We start from the raw sequence: 18,145 nt of genomic DNA on the forward strand, positions 1-18,145 counted from the left end.
CAAATTTCAGATGAAAATCTAACCACCAGTATTTGTAGAAAATACATTCCTGCCATGTCTTGGAGATTTCCTACTAAATACTCGTGAGAAGACGTTGCTTAGATATAACAGCTGTGGCTTACATGACAGCATGGAGCAAAACCCTTTACCGGGCACTTTTTCTGTTAACATTCATTTTCTATTAACTCAAGTAATCTTTGTGTCACTTGTGCAGATCGCTGCTAAGCAGGCGGCGGCGGCTGCTACTCAAACAATTGCAGCTGCACAAAATGCTGCGGCTTCCAACAAAAATACAGCCTCACACCAACAGCTTGTACACAGCTGCAAGGTATGATGGTCATCACCCTTTTTTTTGGCTCTATTAAAATCCCTGTCAGATGTGGAACACCAAAAGAAAAACCCATATTATTTGTATTGCCAGAGAATACACTATACATGCATTCTTTGCTAGCTTCCGTAGATTACAAACATGCGCCGTGTGCACATTTAGGCAGTAGCAGACAGCATTCCTCAGTTGGTGCAAGGCATGAGGAGCAGCCAAGCCCAACCTGAAGAGCTTGGGGCCCAGCTTGCCCTCATCATGGCCAGCCAGAGTTTCTTACAAGTCAGACTTTCTCTTTTGTACAGTAACATCATGTAAAAATTAACTCTTTCAAGGCTTATGCTGATGATGTGTGATTATTGTCTTTTGGTTTGTGATTGATTTTACTTCAGCCTGGAAGTAAAATGGTGGTGTCGGTGAAGTCAGCCGTTCCGACGGTGGCTGACCAAGCTGCTGCTATGCAACTGGGTCAATGTGCCAAGAACTTGGCGACCTGCTTAGCAGAGCTAAGAACAGCCACCCAGAAGGTATTTATCCTTGACATTTGTTTAAAAAGTTATCTAACTGATGCGAGCATTATATTGGCACATTGATCTTAGGCACCACTTCAGTGTGTTCAGTCTCCTAACCTTATCCAGAGCTAATAGGCTCAACATCTTCCTGAATGATGGCATCCTGTCCGGTTGGGAAGCATGCAAGTCACGGCTTCATCTTTGCATTGTTTAAAGGCCCATGAAGCGTGTGGTCCCCTGGAGATCGATTCAGCCCTCAAAACGGTTCAGACGCTCAAATGTGAGCTGCAGGATGCCGAGATGTCCGTTATTGACGGCCAACTCAAACCTCTCCCTGGGGAATCGGTGAGCCCATCATCTCCCCAGTGAAATCTCATTGCACAGATAAGTGATCAAACCACACAATGGGGGCATTCAAGTTTAATTGAGATTATTTTTGTGTGTCCTGCTGTTCACACAGTTGGAGAAGTGTGCTCAGGATTTGGGAAGCACATCGAAGGCTGTGGGCTCATCCATGGCCCAACTGCTGACTTGTGCTGCTCAAGGCAATGAACATTATACAGGTACGAGAGGTGTTTTCATGCTGTTTCATTAAACAAATATACTCTGTCTAAATGTCCAGGTTAGGTTGGATATAATCAGAACAATTACTGACTGCTATTTTATTCCTTCAACTCTGCCAAATAGAGAGGAAAATATTACTTTTCTCTATTATGATACTGCGAAGACTGCTTTGCCTTCTTTCAGGCCCAATGCTGATCTCAGAGGAGTCATGAGGGTTTAGAGAATGTCTTTCCTAACAACGAATGCTCACAGGCAGCTCATCATGCTGTGGCCCAGGGTGCTGCTGGCTACTCATTAATCTTATTTTCACTAGATTTAACATTCAATCAGCAAATGGCTCCTTTTGGCTGGTTAAGGCAATTTGGTGCAATTTTCTGCTTTTCTTTTAGTGTGTATAAGAGGCCATTTTGACAATAACACCATATTTACTTGGAGATAGAGGGCTTTTCATGATACAGGGTTAATCCTTTTGTGGTGTTGCAAACCTCTGATGTGCAGAATGCCGTGATTGTGGGAATGAAAAGTAATACGCAAATCTCCATGTGTCTTGCCGAAAACATATTATTATTTAAAAATCAATTAATGTTATTTGTAGTCTGCTGCAGAAACACAGTCTGCTACATATAGACGGTACATATATATAGGCAAATATTTACATTGCATATCTCAGATCTGGACGAATGAAATATTCCTGTTGGAAGCTAAGAACAATCAATGCAAACCCAGATCATTAACCAATTGAGCACTGGATTCAGAATCATCTTCAAAATAGAGTCGAAAGGCTGATCCAACTTCTGTGAATTTCCTCAAGACAACTCATGTGGATAAATGGTGTGTGTGCTCTCCACTTGCCTTTATGGATAACTTATCATCTCCCGGGAGAGCTTCTATATTTTATATCTGTTAGCTATTGTGCTATTAGCACATCTATCGTTGATACTGAATGTGTTTTTTGCTTACAGTTATCATGATACCAAAATAGTGATATTTCCCGCAGGAATTTCTTTCTGCTCACTGCCAGACTTTGCTGTAATTCCCTTATGCATCTGGTTTGTTTACAGGTGTGGCTGCTAGAGAAACAGCGCAGGCTTTAAGGACACTGGCACAAGCAGCCAGAGGTGTTGCAGCCAGCACTAAAGAGCCTCAGGCTGCAGCTGCAATGTTGGACTCTGCCCAGTGTGTCATGGAGGGCTCATCAATGCTGATCCATGAGGCCCATCAGGCCCTGGTACATCCAGGAGACGCTGAAAGCCAACAGCGACTTGCACAGGTAGAACTTCTTCGAGGATATGATATTCTTCTCTCAATTCCAACAATTCTATTTTGGTTGTATGTTTATTCATGCCGAAGCTAATCATAATGGGGATTATCGGGGGCGTGTTTTACAAACCCCAATTCCACTGAAGTCGGGACGTTGTGTAAAATGTAAACAAAAACAGAATACTATGATGATCTGATGAACATTGTTTTTTTATGACTGATGCCTACAACATGTTCCAAAAAAACTGGGAGAGGGGCAAGAAAAGACTCGGAAAGTTAAGGAATGCTCAAAAAACACCTGTTTGGAACATTCCACAGACGAACAGGTTATTTGGAAACAGGTGAGTGTCACGATTGAGTATAAAAGGAGCATCATCAATAGTTGTTCACAAGCAAGGTTCACCACTTTATCAGGAACTGCATGAGCAAATAGTCCAACAGTTTAAGACCAAGAGAATTGTGCGTATCGCAACGTACAATTGCAAGGAGTTTAGGGATTTCATTATCTACGGTCCATAATATCACCAAAAAGATTCAGAGAATTTGGAGAAATCTCTGCAAGTGACACTGCTTTAAAAAACGGCATCATTGTATAAAGGCTACATGGTCTCTGGAACACTTCAGAAAACCATTGCCAGTTAACACAGTTCGTTGCTACATCCACAAATGCAAGTTAAAACTCTACCATGCAATGCGAAAGTCATATATCAACAACAACGCTGCCGGCTTCCCCAGGCCCAAGCTCATCTGAGATGGACTGATGCAAAGTGGAAAAGTGTGCTGTGGTCTGACGAGTCCACATTTGAAATTGTTTTTGGAAATCATGGTGGCCGTGTCCTCTGGGCCAAAGAGGAAAAGGACCATTCATATTCTTAACAGCGCAAAGTTCAAAAGCCAGTTGGGAGATGGGTGTGGGAGTGTCCATGGCATGGGTAACTTGCACATCTGTGAAGGCCCCATTAATGCTGAAAGGTACCATAAAGATGTTGGAGCAACATATGCTGCCATCCACCAATGTATTTTTCAGAGGCCTCCCTGTTTATTTCAGAAAGACAATGCAAGCCAGATTCTGCAAGTGTTACAACAGCATGGCTTTATAGTAAAAGAGTGCAAGTACTTGACCAGCAGTCCAGACCTCTCTCCCATTGAAAATGTGTGGTGCATTCTGAAGCGCAAAACACCACAATGGAGACCCCGGACTGTTGAGCAACTGAAGTTGTACATCAAGCAAGAATGGGAGAGAATTCCACTTAAAAAGCTTCAACAATTAGAGCCCTAAATTCCCAAACGCTTAATTTAGTGTTGTTAAAAAGAAAGGTGATGTAACACCTTGGTAAACATACCCCATCCCAGCGTGTTTGGAACGTGTTGCAGGCATTCAATTCAAAATGAGTGAATATTTTCAAAAATAAATAATTAAATAAAGTTTATTAGTTTGAACGTTAAATACCTTGACTTTGTGGTGTATTCAATTGAATATGGGATGAAAATGATTTGCAGATCATAGTATTCTATTTTTATTTATATTTTACACAATGTCCCAACTTCATTGGAATTGGGATTTGTCCATACTGAGCATCTCTATGACCACATATTGTTATGATAACATGCATTAGATCTTATGCATTAATGACAATGGAGTTATAAGACAAAAAGGAAAAAGCAAAGCACCTTGGTAATCTGAACCTACAACAACATACATCATATGGTTTAACAGCAAGTCCTTTCTGTTAGGTTTGTCATGAAGCTTTCAGCTTTAACTTTATAATTTTAGTGGTAGCTATTGTACTGATTATCATCAATTCACAGGCAAATAAATGTATTGTTAACTTTTGTTTGTTTTGAGGGAAGAATGTTTAATACAAAAAAAAAAGCATCTCAGTTAGAGGGTATTTTCAAGTAGATGATGGCACACAGAAAGTGAGAGTGAAATTGTTGAAATTGTAACTCACAGGCGGCACGGTGGATGACTGGTTAGCAGATCTGCTTAAAAGTTATGAGGACCCGGGTCCAAATCTGGCCTCGCCTGTGTGGAGTTTGCATGTTCTCCCCATGCCTGCATGGGTTTTCTCTGGATACTCCGGTTTCCGCCCACATCCTAAAAACATGCATTGTAGATTGATTGAAGAATCTAAATTGCCCATAGGTGTGAATGTGAGTCCGAATGGTTGTTTGTTTCTATGTGCCCTGCGATTGGCTGGAGACCAGTTTGAGGGTGTACCCCGCCTCTCGCCCAAAGATACCGGGGATGGGCTCCATCACGTCTGCAACCCTAGTGAGGATAAGTGGCATGGAAAATGGATGGATGTAACTCACATTTTAATCACGTCAGGGTAATGGACATTTATTGTTTTGGCATTGTTTCCTTGGTAAAGGCTATTATTGTCCTCTTTTTAGATAACCAAAATATGGTCACCTTTTTGTCAACAAAAATTTCAATGACAGCTTTTTGTTTCAGGGTTAGTGGCTGTCATCTCCATAACTGTACCCGTGATATATCTTTCCTACAATTACCCTCTTTGGAAGCCCGATGACAGCTGGGATAGGCTCCAGCACGCCCGCGACCCTAGTGAGGAGAAGCGGCTCAGAAAATGGATGGATGGATGGAAGCACATATAAAGCTAATTTTATTTGTCCAAGCACAGAGTTTGTGGTTTTAATATTTCACATGAAGTCAATCCAACTTGTCTTCCTTCAAATATTGGACTATCCCAATCAAGTCTATTCCATTTGCTCTAAATTGAGAGCAGTTCTCCTTCCCACAACAACTATTATAACGCCCATTTGTTGCAATTTTCATTCTGTGTCGTCTGCCTTGTGTTCTCTCTCAGGAGTGCTTTAGTAAAACATTTTCCACCAGCCATACAGGGAATAAACATATTGTCTGGCATTTGTCTGCGACATGTCTTAATGGCATAGATTACTGTGCACTGTGAGCCCAATTTGCATTTGAGATGCTTCACAGCATTGCTCTGGGACATTGCATTATGTGGTACATTGTTAGAATGACTGATGGCAGTCCAGTAATGGTTGATTGTCCTGTGTTTCAGGTGGCCAAAGCTGTGTCGCACTCGTTGAATAATTGCGTAAACTGCTTGCCAGGCCAGAAGGATGTTGACATGGCTCTCAGGAGCATCGGAGAAGCCAGCAAGAAGCTGCTGGTGGATATTGTGAGGCTTGCTGCATTTTTCTTGAGTTTCTATTCATGTATATTGACAGAAAAGCATGTGTACTTGAAAGGTTCTGACCTGATTGAAAGTGTTGATTGCATTTGGCTTAGTTTATCCAATAATGGCTTCTACAAGATGGCCTTTTCGATGTGTCTTTGAAGCTTCCTACCTGCAATAAGACATTCCAGGAAGCCCAGACTGATCTGAACCATACAGCGGCTGAGCTCAACCACTCCGCAGGCGAGGTCGTTCACTCCTCCCGTGGATCGAGCAGCCAGCTGGCTGCTGCCTCTGGCAAGTTCAGCCAAGACTTTGATGAGTTCCTGGATGCTGGTGTAGAGATGGCAGGACACACACAAGTAGGTTTCATCATCATACAACCTCACTGAACAGTCCAGTATAGATTCTGTTGTCACTGCATTTGACACACAAAGACCACTAACACAAAGCCTAAGTCATTATAATTTTGTCACTTTATTACCTACTGTTCAATTTGTTTTCTAATTAGATAACTCAAGTTCACTTAGGGACATTACTTTGCCCAAGAGCCAAATATAATGAGATCTTGTGATGTTCATGTTCTGGTTATTTTGTTCATTAGTGTGGCAATATCTTTAGGGATCTGAGCTGATGTAGCATGAAACTCAATCTTTATTAAGCCTAGGACAGGAAACAGGTGGTGAGGATCCCAAAATACATCATCTGCAAAATGTCACCGTTTGTTGCTATAGCTTATTAGTTGATACAATGTCTATAGTTTGACGATTCCGTACAGTTTGGAACCGCGCTTCAAAATCCTATTTTTCTTTTTCTTGGTTTTGCAGAGCAGGGACGATCAGATCCAAGTCATTGGTAATCTGAAGAACATCTCAATGGCATCCAGTAAGCTTCTGCTGGCTGCCAAGTCTCTGTCTGTAGATCCAGGTGCAGCCAATGCAAAGAATCTTCTTGCGGTTGCAGCAAGGTGAGCTACTACATGTATCATTTACTCTGTACAATTTAATGAAATCCAAAATAATGACGCGGTGCAATTATACTCCAGTGCAAATAATAAACATATGCTCTCTGACTATTGTTAATCAAAAACAATACGGTAATGTTCAGGTATGCTTGTAAGAATGCTTACATACATTTTCTAATATTACCCTTGAATTGGATCTTATTACATTGTGCATGTGTATCCTCCATCCTATGATTCCCAAACCCATTTTAAACTTGTAGCAGTTTGTGAAAAATACGGCCTTGTCTTCAGTGTTGCTTCAGGGAGTCGTCTTCATCGTGGTGGAGAGAAGCCAGGCAGCTGCTCCCTAAGGGCTTTGGGCCTGACTGACTTCTCTCTGTCTAATTAGGAAGATGGACGCCTTGGCTGGAAGCTAACTGTGCTCAGCAAGGCTGAACCACAAACCTGAGACAATTCTGCCACTCCCCCACGTCCCCGTGTATTGTTGTGCAATGTGTTGTTAGCATGAATCGGGCAGCTGAAGGCACGTTTGAGTGACTGAAGCCAGGCAGTATGAAGTGAAAAGGTTGCCTCTGTGTTTCAGGGCGGTGACAGAGAGTATCAACCAGCTGATCACACTCTGTACACAGCAAGCTGCAGGACAAAGGGAGTGTGACAATGCCTTGAGGGAGTTGGAGGTAGCCATCCTTCCATACCATTACACCATATTTCAACCTTGTGTTTAAATGGATTGCTTGTAGTCTGACTTTCAGCCCAAATTCTGATACATCAACAGAATCATTCATTGTAGACGCACATTAAAGTCAGCATTAAGATAGATTAACTTACCCAAGTGAATGAGAATGATAATATTGCTGCATATTAACAGTGGTGAATACCAATGTCCTTTATAGCAGTAATCTCATTTTACAGTGCTTTTTACATAGTTAATTCAGAACCTGATAATAGTGTCTTTGATATCAGAGTTTCAGTTCTTACCATCTGTGTGCATGGGTGTTTGTGTGTGTGCGCGCGTGCGCATGTGCCTATAGGCTGTCAGAGGGCTCTTGGATAATCCCAGTGAGCCCATCAACGAACTGTCCTACTTTGACTGCATCGAGAGCGTCATGGAAAATTCAAAGGTAGATACCAAAGTAAATTCCTGTACTATATGAACTAGTCTGAGTGTTCGGTGACTGAGCAGACCAATGAAGACCCAATATTTTAAAACCTTTGTTGTTTTGACCTGCCTTAGGTCCTCGGAGAGTCGATGGCAGGCATCTCTCAGCATTGTAAGACATGTGACGTGGTGGCTTTTGGGGAGTGTGTAGGCGTGGCGTCCAAGGCTCTTTGTGGGTTGACGGAGGCTGCAGGACAGGTGAGACTACTGAATTTTCTCATCTCAAAAAAAGTTTGGCCGCCATTCAAGCTAGATAGTTGCATGTTACCCTTCAAGCAAATTTTAGTTATCTTGGCCAGAAAAGAGCAAAACTGAACTGCTCTGCAGAACTCTGCTCTTCACCTCTGGTACTGTCTGTATAGATAGGGTCTCGTTATGTATACCTTATATAAGAGCCGAGCCCTGACGTTAATAGTGAAAATCTACAAATAATTGCATAAAGATACCACAAGATGGCGGCAAAAGGGTCATACAGCACCGTTTATCAGGCATGTATTCAAACATGCATCCATGTTACATAACTGTATTTAGTAGTTAAAGTATTCAACACAAACAAATGACCTACACATGAGGCTCATTAATAGTATTAGTAGCAGAAGTCAAAAACGAAGAAGAGGTGGAAAGCGGGTTCTTCGGCAGAAAGAGAAGAGGAAAGCACAGAGCCTAGAACTGAATGTGGGGACATTGAATGTTGGGACTATGACAGGAAAAACAGGAGTTGGTTGACATGATGATTAGGAGAGAGGTTGATATATTGTGTGTCCAAGAGAAGAAGTTTAGGGGCAGTGTTTAAATTGTTTTACCATGGTGTAGATGGGAAGAGAAATGGAGTTGGGGTTATTTTAAAAGAAGAGTTGGCTAAGAATGTCTTACAGGTGAAAAGAGTATCAGATCGAGTGATGAGGCTGAAACTTGAAATTGAGGGTGTTATGTTTAATGTGATTAGTGGCTATTACCCACAGGTAGGATGTGACCTGGAGGTGAAAGAGAAATTCTGGAAGGAGCTAGATGAAGTAGTTCTGAGCATCCCAGACAGAGAGAGAGTCATGATTGGTGCAGATTGTAATGGACATGTTGGTGAAGGAAATGGGGTGATGAAGAAGTGATGGGGAAGTATGGCATCCAGGAAAGGAACTTGCAGGGACAGATGGCGCTAGACTTTGCAAAAAGGATGGAAATGGCTGGAGTGAACACTTTTTTCCAGAAGAGGCAGGAACATAAGGTGACCTACAAGAACGGAGGTAGAAGCATGCTGGTGGATTACATTTTGTGCAGACGATGTAATCTGAAGGAGGTTACTGACTGTAAGGTAGTGTTAGGGGAGAGTGTGGCTAGACAGCATAGGATGGTGGTGTGTAAAATGACTCTGGTGGTAGGGAGGAAGATTAGGAAGACAAAGGCAGAGCAGAGAACCATGTGGTGGAAGCTGAAACAAGACGAGTGTTGTCCAACTTTTCGGGAAGAGGTGAGACTGGCTCTCGGTGGAGAGGAGGAGCTTCCAGAAGACTAGGACCACTACAGCCAAGGTGATCAGAGAGGCAGGCAGGAGAATACTTGGTGTATCGTCTGACAGGAAAGGAGAGAAGAAGACTTGGTGGTGGAACCTCACAGTACAGGAAATCATACAAGGAAAAAGGTTAGCTAAGAAGAAGTGAGACACTGAGAGGACCGAGGAGAGGCGATCGGAATACATTGAGATGCGACATAGGGCAAAGGTAGAGGTGGCAAAGGCCAAACAAGAGGCATATGATGACATGCCAGGTTGGACACTAAAGAGGGAGAATGGGATCTATACAGGTTGGCCAGACAGAGGGATAGAGATGGGAAGGATGTGCAGCAGGTTAGGGTGATTAAAAATAGAGATGGAAATATGTTGACTGGTGCCTGTAGTGTGCTAGATAGATGGAAAGAATACTTGTTGATGAATGAGGAAAATGAGAGAGATGGGAGAGTAGAAGAGGCAAGTGTGGTGGACCAGGAAGTGGCAATGATTAGTAAGGGGGAAGTTAGAAAGGCATTAAAGAGGATGAAAAGTGGAACGGCAGTTGGTCCTGATGACATTCCTGTGGAAGTATGGAAGCATCTAGGAGAGGTGGCTGTGGAGGTTTTGACCAGCTTGTTCAATAGAATTCTAGTGGGTGAAAAGATGCCTGAAAAATGGAGGAAAAGTGTGCTTGTGCCCATTTTTAAGAACAAGGGTGATGTGCAGAGCTGTGGGAACTATAGAGGAATAAAGTTGATGAGCCTGAGCCCCTTCCTGTTTGCAGTGGTGATGGATAGGCTGACAGATGAGGTTAGACTGGCGTAACCGTGGACCATGATGTTCGCAGATGACATTGTGATCTCCAGTGAAAGCAGGGAGCAGGTGGGGGAAGAGTTAGAAAGGTGGAGGCATGCACTGGAAATGAGAGGAATGAAGATTAGCCGAAGTAAGACAGAATATATGTGGATCAATGAGGGGTGTGGGGGGGAAGAGTGAGGCTACAGGGAGAAGAGATAGCAAGGGTGGAGGACTTGAAATACTTGGGGTCAAGAATCCAGAGCAATGGTGACTGTGGTAAGGAAGTGAAGAAACAGGTCCAAGCAAGTTGGAACGGGTGGAAGAAGGTGTCAGGTGTGTTATGTGACAGAAGAGTCTCTGCTAGGATGAAGGGCAAAGTTTATAAAACAGTGGTGAGGCCAGCCATGATGGATGGATTAGAGACAGTGGCACTGAAGAGACAACAGGAACCAGAGCTGGAGGTGGCGGAAATGTAGAGGTTGAGGTTCGCTCTCGTTAAATTTCAAACACGGACAAAAAATTAATTATACTAACAACAAAACCAAGATTCCACCAGATGGGGCCAAAGTAATACTTTTATTGTGTTGTCTCATGAACAAAACAGCAAATAGACGATATTTTCAGCGAATAACAGAGGATAGGTTCCCCAAAAAAAAAGAATCTGTGAATGCTGAACTGGGAATATGCAGACATCACTGTATAGTTCAGTTCATTCTGTTAAGGTACAATTGAGAATGATAAGCCTTGACTTGTGTTTCCACCACTATAGTGGCTGATGAACTATGGAAATAGTGTGACATCATACAGTAGCTGTGAGCCACAATGTGATACGGCAAAAAAATATAAATACAAATGGCAATGTGACAGTTAACGAAGAACACCAGGGTGTTGCATGGAAGTGATAATTCTCTGTTGACCAGTCACCTCAGTGCACTGTCTAGTGCCACCAATGAGCCAAATTGGCACTTTATTTGCTTGTCCATACAGTAGGAAGCTTAACTGTGACAACATGAGTATAAAAGGTCTTCTAGCAGGCTTATACTTTGGTCTGACTTGTATATATTTCTTTTCTAGGCCTCTTATCTTGTAGGTGTGTCTGATCCCAATAGTCAGTCAGGCTATGAGGGGCTGGTAGACCCCATCCAGTTTGCACGAGCCCACCAAGCCATACAGATGGCTTGTCAGAGCTTAGTGGACCCATCCAGTAGTCCCTCACAGGTAAGAAAGTCCAGACTTTAGACCAGGGGTGAGCAAAGTATAGCCCTCGGGGCACCTACGGCCTGCTCCATTCTTCAATCCAGCCCACCCAGCATTTACATTATCAACAACCCTGTAATATTTGTTGTAGCGGTTCATTAAATTATTGGTGAAGCTGTTCATTAAATTATTGGTGAATTTATTATAGTTAAATCATTTCAAAATAAAAACATAACAATTCGAAGGAATTATTAAATGAGTAAAAATAAAATGTGACCCTTTAGCACAAAGGTTTGCCCAAACTGGTTTGGACAATTAATCGTGAAAATGCATTCCAATTGTATACAACTCTCCATGGTGTCCTTTGGTTTGTCAGGTCTTGTCTGCAGCAACGATTGTAGCGAAGCACACATCAGCTTTGTGTAATACCTGCCGCCTTGCGTCCTCAAAGACCTCCAACCCTGTTGCTCGGAGACAGTTTGTTCAGTCAGCCAAAGAGGTGGCCAACACCACCGCCAACCTGGTCAAGACCATCAAGGTCAACTCCCCAACTGATCAAAATGTTGAGTGTGAATTTGTTACCATACTAAATCTATTTCGTCACGTGAGTAGTTCTGTGTAAAAGTCGATCCATCCAGCAATTACGTGTGATAGATTGTCATAGGTTCATATGGAATGTCTTGTTTTTAGGCTCTAGATGGAGATTTTTCTGAAGACAACAGAAATAAATGTCGAATTGCTACCACTCCGCTCCTTGAGGCTGTAGAAAACCTGTCTACCTTTGCCAACAACCCTGATTTTGCGAGTATCCCAGCTCAAATCAGCAACGAGGTAACCAGTCATTGAAATGCCTGCTTAGAATGCCAAATGTATGTAATTTCACTTCTCCTGCTGCGCAAACACTTTTTGCCTGAAATGGATCTCAGTGCTTGATAAGTGCTTCTATTTTCAGAAAGGTTGTATTACTAAATGTCATCCTATTGAGGGTGTCACAGCTAGTTGCTTAAAATAGCCCTAAAAATAAACATTACGAAAAGGTTTGTGCTGTAAATGTTCTGGGAATTGGGAGTTGATTTTCTCTTTTCTTGTAATGTCGAGAAACGGATCACAAAGATGCATTTTTATGTTTTCAATCAGAGTGGAAAAGTCCTCGCACAGTCCTCTGAAAGCTTTATGGCTGTAATCTGTTGAAGGGCAGTGTTTAACAGCACTCACGCCATTACAGCTGCTCTAATCTTCATCTTGTTAATCTAATTGTTGACAGAGGCTTTGCTTCGCATCATAAAGACTGAAGGTGTTTCTTCCTGTGTCTCTGTAAAGATGTCTTTCTAATCTCATCTCTCAGTTCAATTGCTCACTTGATCTTTCAGCCATAGTATAAGGAATATTAAAAACATTGTCATACCAAACTAGCTAGATCCTCACTGTTAGCCTTAAACCATAGCTGTTATTTCATCTCCTCCAATGTTGACTTTTCCACAGGGTTCAGTCGCCCAGGAGCCGATTGTTCGTTCAGCCCGCTCCATGCTTGATAGCTCCACTTACCTCTTAGAAACAGCACGGTCGTTGGTCCTCAACCCCAAAGATCCCCCCACTTGGTCTATACTAGCTGGTCACTCAAGAACAGTTTCTGACTCCATCAAGAGCCTCATCACTTCCATTAGGTTGGTTTCAAACCCATTTTCTTTTTTCATTCAATTATTCAAACACATTTGTCCTGTTAATTTAGAGGTGTGAATAAATCAAACAAAAAACATAATAGCACCAAACTAAACTGAGGTACTTAGTAGAAAAAACAAAACAACCAATTCAAATTTAACAAAGGGAAAATAACCCTCTTTAAACTGTCACCTTATCATGGTGGTAAGGAGCTAAGTTGTCTGGGGCTTTATGCCCCTGGCAGGGTCACCCATGACAAACAGGTCCTGCTGTAGTTGAGAGACCAGACAAAAGTACGGCTCCAAAGTCCCCTATGATGTATAAAAATACTGGAAGACGTTTTCCCTTGCCAGGACATGGGTCACAAGGACCCCCCTCTGGAGCCAGGCCTGGAGGTGGGGCTCGAAGGCGAGCGGGTGACCGGGCACAGCCCAAAATGGTAATGTGGGTCCCCCTTCCCAGTGGCTCACCACCTGTGGGAGGGGCCATAGGGGACGGGTGCAGTATTCGCTGGGCAGTGGGGCAAAGGCACCGATCTGATCCCAGGCTATAGAAGCTGGCTCTAGGGATGTGGTGTGTGCTCAGGCTCCTTCTGGCAGGGAAGGAGCCTGAGCTGGTAGAGAAGTTCCGACTAGAAATAGTCGGGCCCGCTTCCACACACAGCTTAAGATCTGGTACCAGTCCTCTCGAGAGGGGTTGGACTCTCTTCCACTCTGGAGTTGACCACGGTGAGAGGCGCCGAGCAGGTGTGGGTATACTTGTTGCACCCCGGCTTGACACCTGTACATTGGGGTTCACTCTGGTGGACGAGAGTGTAGCCTCCCTCTGCCTTCGGGTGGGGGCACGGGTCCTGACTGTTGTTTGTCCCTATTTACCAAACAGCAGTTCAGAGTACTCACCCTTTTTAGAGTCCTTGGAGAGAGTGCTGGAGAGCACTCCCATTTGGGACTCCATCGTTATGCTGTGGGATTTCAATGCTCACGTAGGCAATGACAGCGTGACCTTAAAGGGCGTGATTGGGAGGAACGGCCCTGCCAATCAGAACCCAGGCGCTGTTCTTTTATTGGACTTCTGTGCTCGTCACAGATTGTCACTAACGAACATCATGTTCAAGCAAAATGGTGTCAATAAGTGAATTTGGCACCAGGAAACCCTAGGACACAGTTCAATGATCGACTTTGTGGCCGTGTGATCGGACTGGCAGCCGTATATTTTGGGCACTTGGGTGATGAGAGGGGCAGAGCTGACAACTGATCACCACCTGGTAGTGTGTTGGCTCCGATGGTGGGGGAATAACATGGCAGGCCCAAATGTATTGTGAGGGTCTGCTGGGAACATCTGGCAGAATCCCCTGTCAGAAGGAGTTTCAACTCCCTCCTCCGGCAGAACCTCACCCACGTCCCGGGGTAGCCGGGTGACACTGAGCCTGAGTGGACCATGTTCTGCGCCCCCATTGCTGAGCCGACCGACTGGAACTGTGGCCGTAATGTGATTGGTGCCTGTCATGGTGGCAACCGCTGAACCCGTTGGTGGACACCAGCGGTGAAGGATGAGTCCTATCGGGCCTTTTTGGCCTGTGGGACTCCTGAGGCAGCTGATGGGTACCGGCTGGCCAAGCGGAATGCAGCTTTGGTGGTCGCTGAGGCAAAAAGTTCAGTGAGGCCATGGAGAACAATTTCCGGGCGGCTTCGAGGAAATTCTGGTCCACCATCCGGCGTCTCAGGACGGGGAAGCAGTGCACCATCAACACCGTGGTATAGTGGGGTTTGTGGCGCTGCTGACCTCGACTCGGGACGTTGTGAGTCAGTGGGGAGAAGACTTCGAAGACCTCCTCAATTCCACCGACGCCATCCCATGAGGAAGCAGAGTCTGGCGTCTCTGAGGCGGGCTCTCCTATCTCTGGGGTTGAGGTCACCGAGGTGGTTAAAAAGCTCCTCGGTGGCGAGTTCCTAAAGGCTCTGGATGTTGTGGTGTTGTCCTGGTTGACACACCTTTGCAACGTTGCGTGCACATTGAGGACAGTGCCTTTGGATTGGCAGTTTGAGGTGGTGGGCCCCCTTTTAAAGAAGGGGGACCGGAGGGTGTGTTCCAACTACAGGGGGATCACACTCAGCCTCCCTGGTAAGGTCTATTCAGCGGTGCTGGAGAGGACGGTCCGTCGGGAAGTCGAATCACAGATTCAGGAGGAGCATTTTTGTCTTCGTCGTGGCCGTGGAACAGTTGACTAGCTCTACACCCACGGCAGGGTCCTCGAGAGTGCATGGGAGTGCGCCCAACCAGTCTACATGCGTTTGTGGACTTGGCGAAAGCGTTTCACCGTGTCCCTTGGGGAGTCCTGTGAGGGGTGCTTCGGGAGTATGAGGTACCGAACTCCCTGTACGACCAGTGTCAGAGTTTGCTGACAGTCAGTCGGATTCGTTTCCAGTGAGGTTTGGGCTCCGCCAAGGCTGCCCTTTGTCACCGATTCTGTTCATAACTTTTGTGGACAGAATTTCTCGGCACAGCTGGGGCGTAGCGGAGGTCCAGTTTGGTGACCTCGGTATTACTTTTTGCAGCTGATGTGGTTTTGCTGGCTTCATCAAGTCGTGATCTCCAACTCTCACTGGAGTGGTTCGCAGCTGAGTGTGAAGCAGTTGGGATGAAAATCAGCCCCTCCAAATCTGAGACCATGGTCCTCGGTCGGAAAAGGGTGTCGTGCCCTCTCCATGTCGAGGATGAGATCCTGCCCCGAGTGGAGGAGTTCAAGTATCTTCGGGTCTTTTTCACGAGTGAGGGACGAATGGAACGGGAGTCCAAACAGGCAGATCGGTCCCGCGTCTGCAGTGATGCAGACTTTGTATCGGTCCCATGTAGTGAAGAAGGAGCTAAGCAGAAAGACGCTCTCAAGTTACCGGTCGATCTACATTCCTACCCTCACCTATGGTCATGAGCTCTGGGTCATGACCGAAAGAACAAGATCCCGGATAGAAGCGGACAACATGAGTTTCCTTCGCAGGGTGTTGGGGCTCTCCCTTCGAGATAGGGTGAGAAGCTCGGTCATCCGGGAGGGGCTCAGAGTACAGCCGCTGCTCCTCCGCATTCAGAGGAGCCAGATGAGGTGGCTCGGGCATCTAATTAGGATGCCTCCTCGACGCCTCCCTGGTGAGGTGTTCCAGGCAAACAAGTCTGGGCTTCCCTACTAAAGCTACTGCCCCTGCGACTTGACCTCGGCTCAGCTGAAGAAAATGGATAGATGGATGGAAATGTAAAATATGACAAACTGCAACATCTTATTCCTCTCAGCAATATTTGTATGATTCAGGTTCTTTTTCCGAGCCTTGTATTCTTTTGTGTTGCTGAACATTCCTAATTTGTCATTGTCATTTGCACTTCACAGCTGTGTGACAGCTTTTATGATTAGAATAGTAACATATTTTATCAAAGGTCGAGCCCAACTTTTTTAGATCAGACCAGGTTTCTATCCTTGTAAGTATTATTCAACCCTTAAGGGATGGAGTCAATGATTGCTGATACCTTTCAGGAATAGTAAGACAGTCTGGGAAATTTCAATTAAAATTTAAGTTAACTGTGTTAATTGACTATGAGGTACAGCCACGAACCAGTTAGGGTATGAGAGCAGACGGCTGGGCTCCACTGTTGCTAGGCAACCTCACAAATGACAGGAGTCCAAGAAGGCAATGTGAAGCTCCCTTCAGTTTGTAGTCTTCACACATCACTTGTTACATGGTTTAAACAAACAGGTTCTGATAAACCAGTGTATGCTGCTTTTTTTAAAAAAAACTATTAAACACGACTAACAAGTTGTTGTTTTTTCAGTCTTGAATTTTAATATGTTATATATTTAATACAGTATTAAAAATTCAACACTTGTTTGCACCCACATGGAACAGGAGGGCCTAGATTTTTCAAACTTTCTCCCCCCTAGGGACAAGGCACCAGGACAGAAGGAGTGTGATTACTCTATAGATAGCATCAATAAATGTATCCGGGACATTGAGCAAGCTTCCTTGGCTGCTGTTGGACAGACCCTGCCCTGCAGAGATGATATCTCCATGGAAGTAAGCAACCCATCAGCTCTGTCTTGTCTGAGAGAAAGAGCTTAATAGGATCTGTAGTCTTTCTGTTGTGATTTATACCATAATTCGCTCTGCCTTTGTAAATCACCAGGCACTACAGGAACAGCTGACTTCATCCGTGCAAGAGATTGGGCATCTGATTGATCCTGTCTCCACAGCCGCCAGGGGTGAAGCTGCCCAGCTGGGACACAAGGTGCAGCTCTGATTATATATCCCTTTTCCCTAATAGATTTAGATAAATACAACTCTATCTTGTCCACCAATCCTTCCCTGTGTGACTCTCCTATAACCTTATTTCACCTAGGTGACTCAGCTGGCCAGCTACTTTGATCCACTTATTGTAGCATCAGTTGGCCTGACCTCCAAACTGCAAGACCACCAACAGCAAATGACCATTCTGGACCAGACCAAGACTCTCTCAGAGTCTGCCCTGCAGATGCTTTACGCTGCCAAGGAAGGTGGTGGCAACCCAAAGGTAATAAGCAGTCCATTGCACTCATCTTGATTGAATGTATGTGCAGGGTTTTTCCTGGCTCAAATTGAGGCAGAGGTGGTACCATTCTGACTATTTGCACAGGTGTCGAAAGCCGTGTCCCACACTGACGCAAATAAACACTTTTTCGGGGAAGTATTTTATTGTTCGTAAATGTTTTTCATCCATCCATTTCTTCCGCTTATCCGAGGTTGGATTATCCCTCTGGCCCCCCTTCCTAAAAAGGGGGACCACCACCCCAGTCTGCCAATCCAGAGGCACTGTCCCCGATGTCCAAGCGATGTTGCAGAGGCGTGTCAACCAGGACAGCCCCACAACATCTAGAGCCTTTAGGAACTCCAGGCAAATCTCATCTACCGGTGGGGCCTTGCCACTGAGGAGCTTTTTAACCACCTCGGTGACCTCAACCCCAGAGATAGGCGAGCCCACCTCAGAGATCCCAGAATAGAGGAGATTTTCGAAGTATTCTCCCCACCGACTCACAACAAGGT

General features: G+C 44.6%; 1 protein-coding gene across 6 annotated transcripts in view; it reads left to right on the plus strand.

The window, feature by feature from the left end:
• Nucleotides 1–18,145, plus strand: part of tln2b (talin 2b) — a 110,394-nt gene that overhangs the window by 67,441 nt on the left and 24,808 nt on the right. For 5 of the 6 annotated variants that reach the window (XM_061678107.1, XM_061678108.1, XM_061678105.1 and 2 more), the window contains exons 22-40: nt 215–328; nt 491–604; nt 715–849; nt 1,051–1,179; nt 1,295–1,397; nt 2,460–2,668; nt 5,709–5,828; nt 5,990–6,187; nt 6,653–6,792; nt 7,373–7,466; nt 7,821–7,910; nt 8,024–8,146; nt 11,304–11,447; nt 11,803–11,988; nt 12,117–12,257; nt 12,909–13,090; nt 17,011–17,143; nt 17,253–17,354; nt 17,466–17,636. In XM_061678107.1, the coding sequence (XP_061534091.1) occupies nt 215–328; nt 491–604; nt 715–849; nt 1,051–1,179; nt 1,295–1,397; nt 2,460–2,668; nt 5,709–5,828; nt 5,990–6,187; nt 6,653–6,792; nt 7,373–7,466; nt 7,821–7,910; nt 8,024–8,146; nt 11,304–11,447; nt 11,803–11,988; nt 12,117–12,257; nt 12,909–13,090; nt 17,011–17,143; nt 17,253–17,354; nt 17,466–17,636 (2,628 nt within the window). The remainder of the gene's footprint in view (nt 1–214; nt 329–490; nt 605–714; nt 850–1,050; nt 1,180–1,294; nt 1,398–2,459; nt 2,669–5,708; nt 5,829–5,989; nt 6,188–6,652; nt 6,793–7,372; nt 7,467–7,820; nt 7,911–8,023; nt 8,147–11,303; nt 11,448–11,802; nt 11,989–12,116; nt 12,258–12,908; nt 13,091–17,010; nt 17,144–17,252; nt 17,355–17,465; nt 17,637–18,145) is intronic. The other variant, XM_061678109.1, reaches the window with a different exon arrangement.

Source organism: Phycodurus eques, chromosome 5 (genome assembly GCF_024500275.1).
Source record: "Phycodurus eques isolate BA_2022a chromosome 5, UOR_Pequ_1.1, whole genome shotgun sequence".
In the NCBI taxonomy this organism is placed as follows: domain Eukaryota; kingdom Metazoa; phylum Chordata; class Actinopteri; order Syngnathiformes; family Syngnathidae; genus Phycodurus; species Phycodurus eques.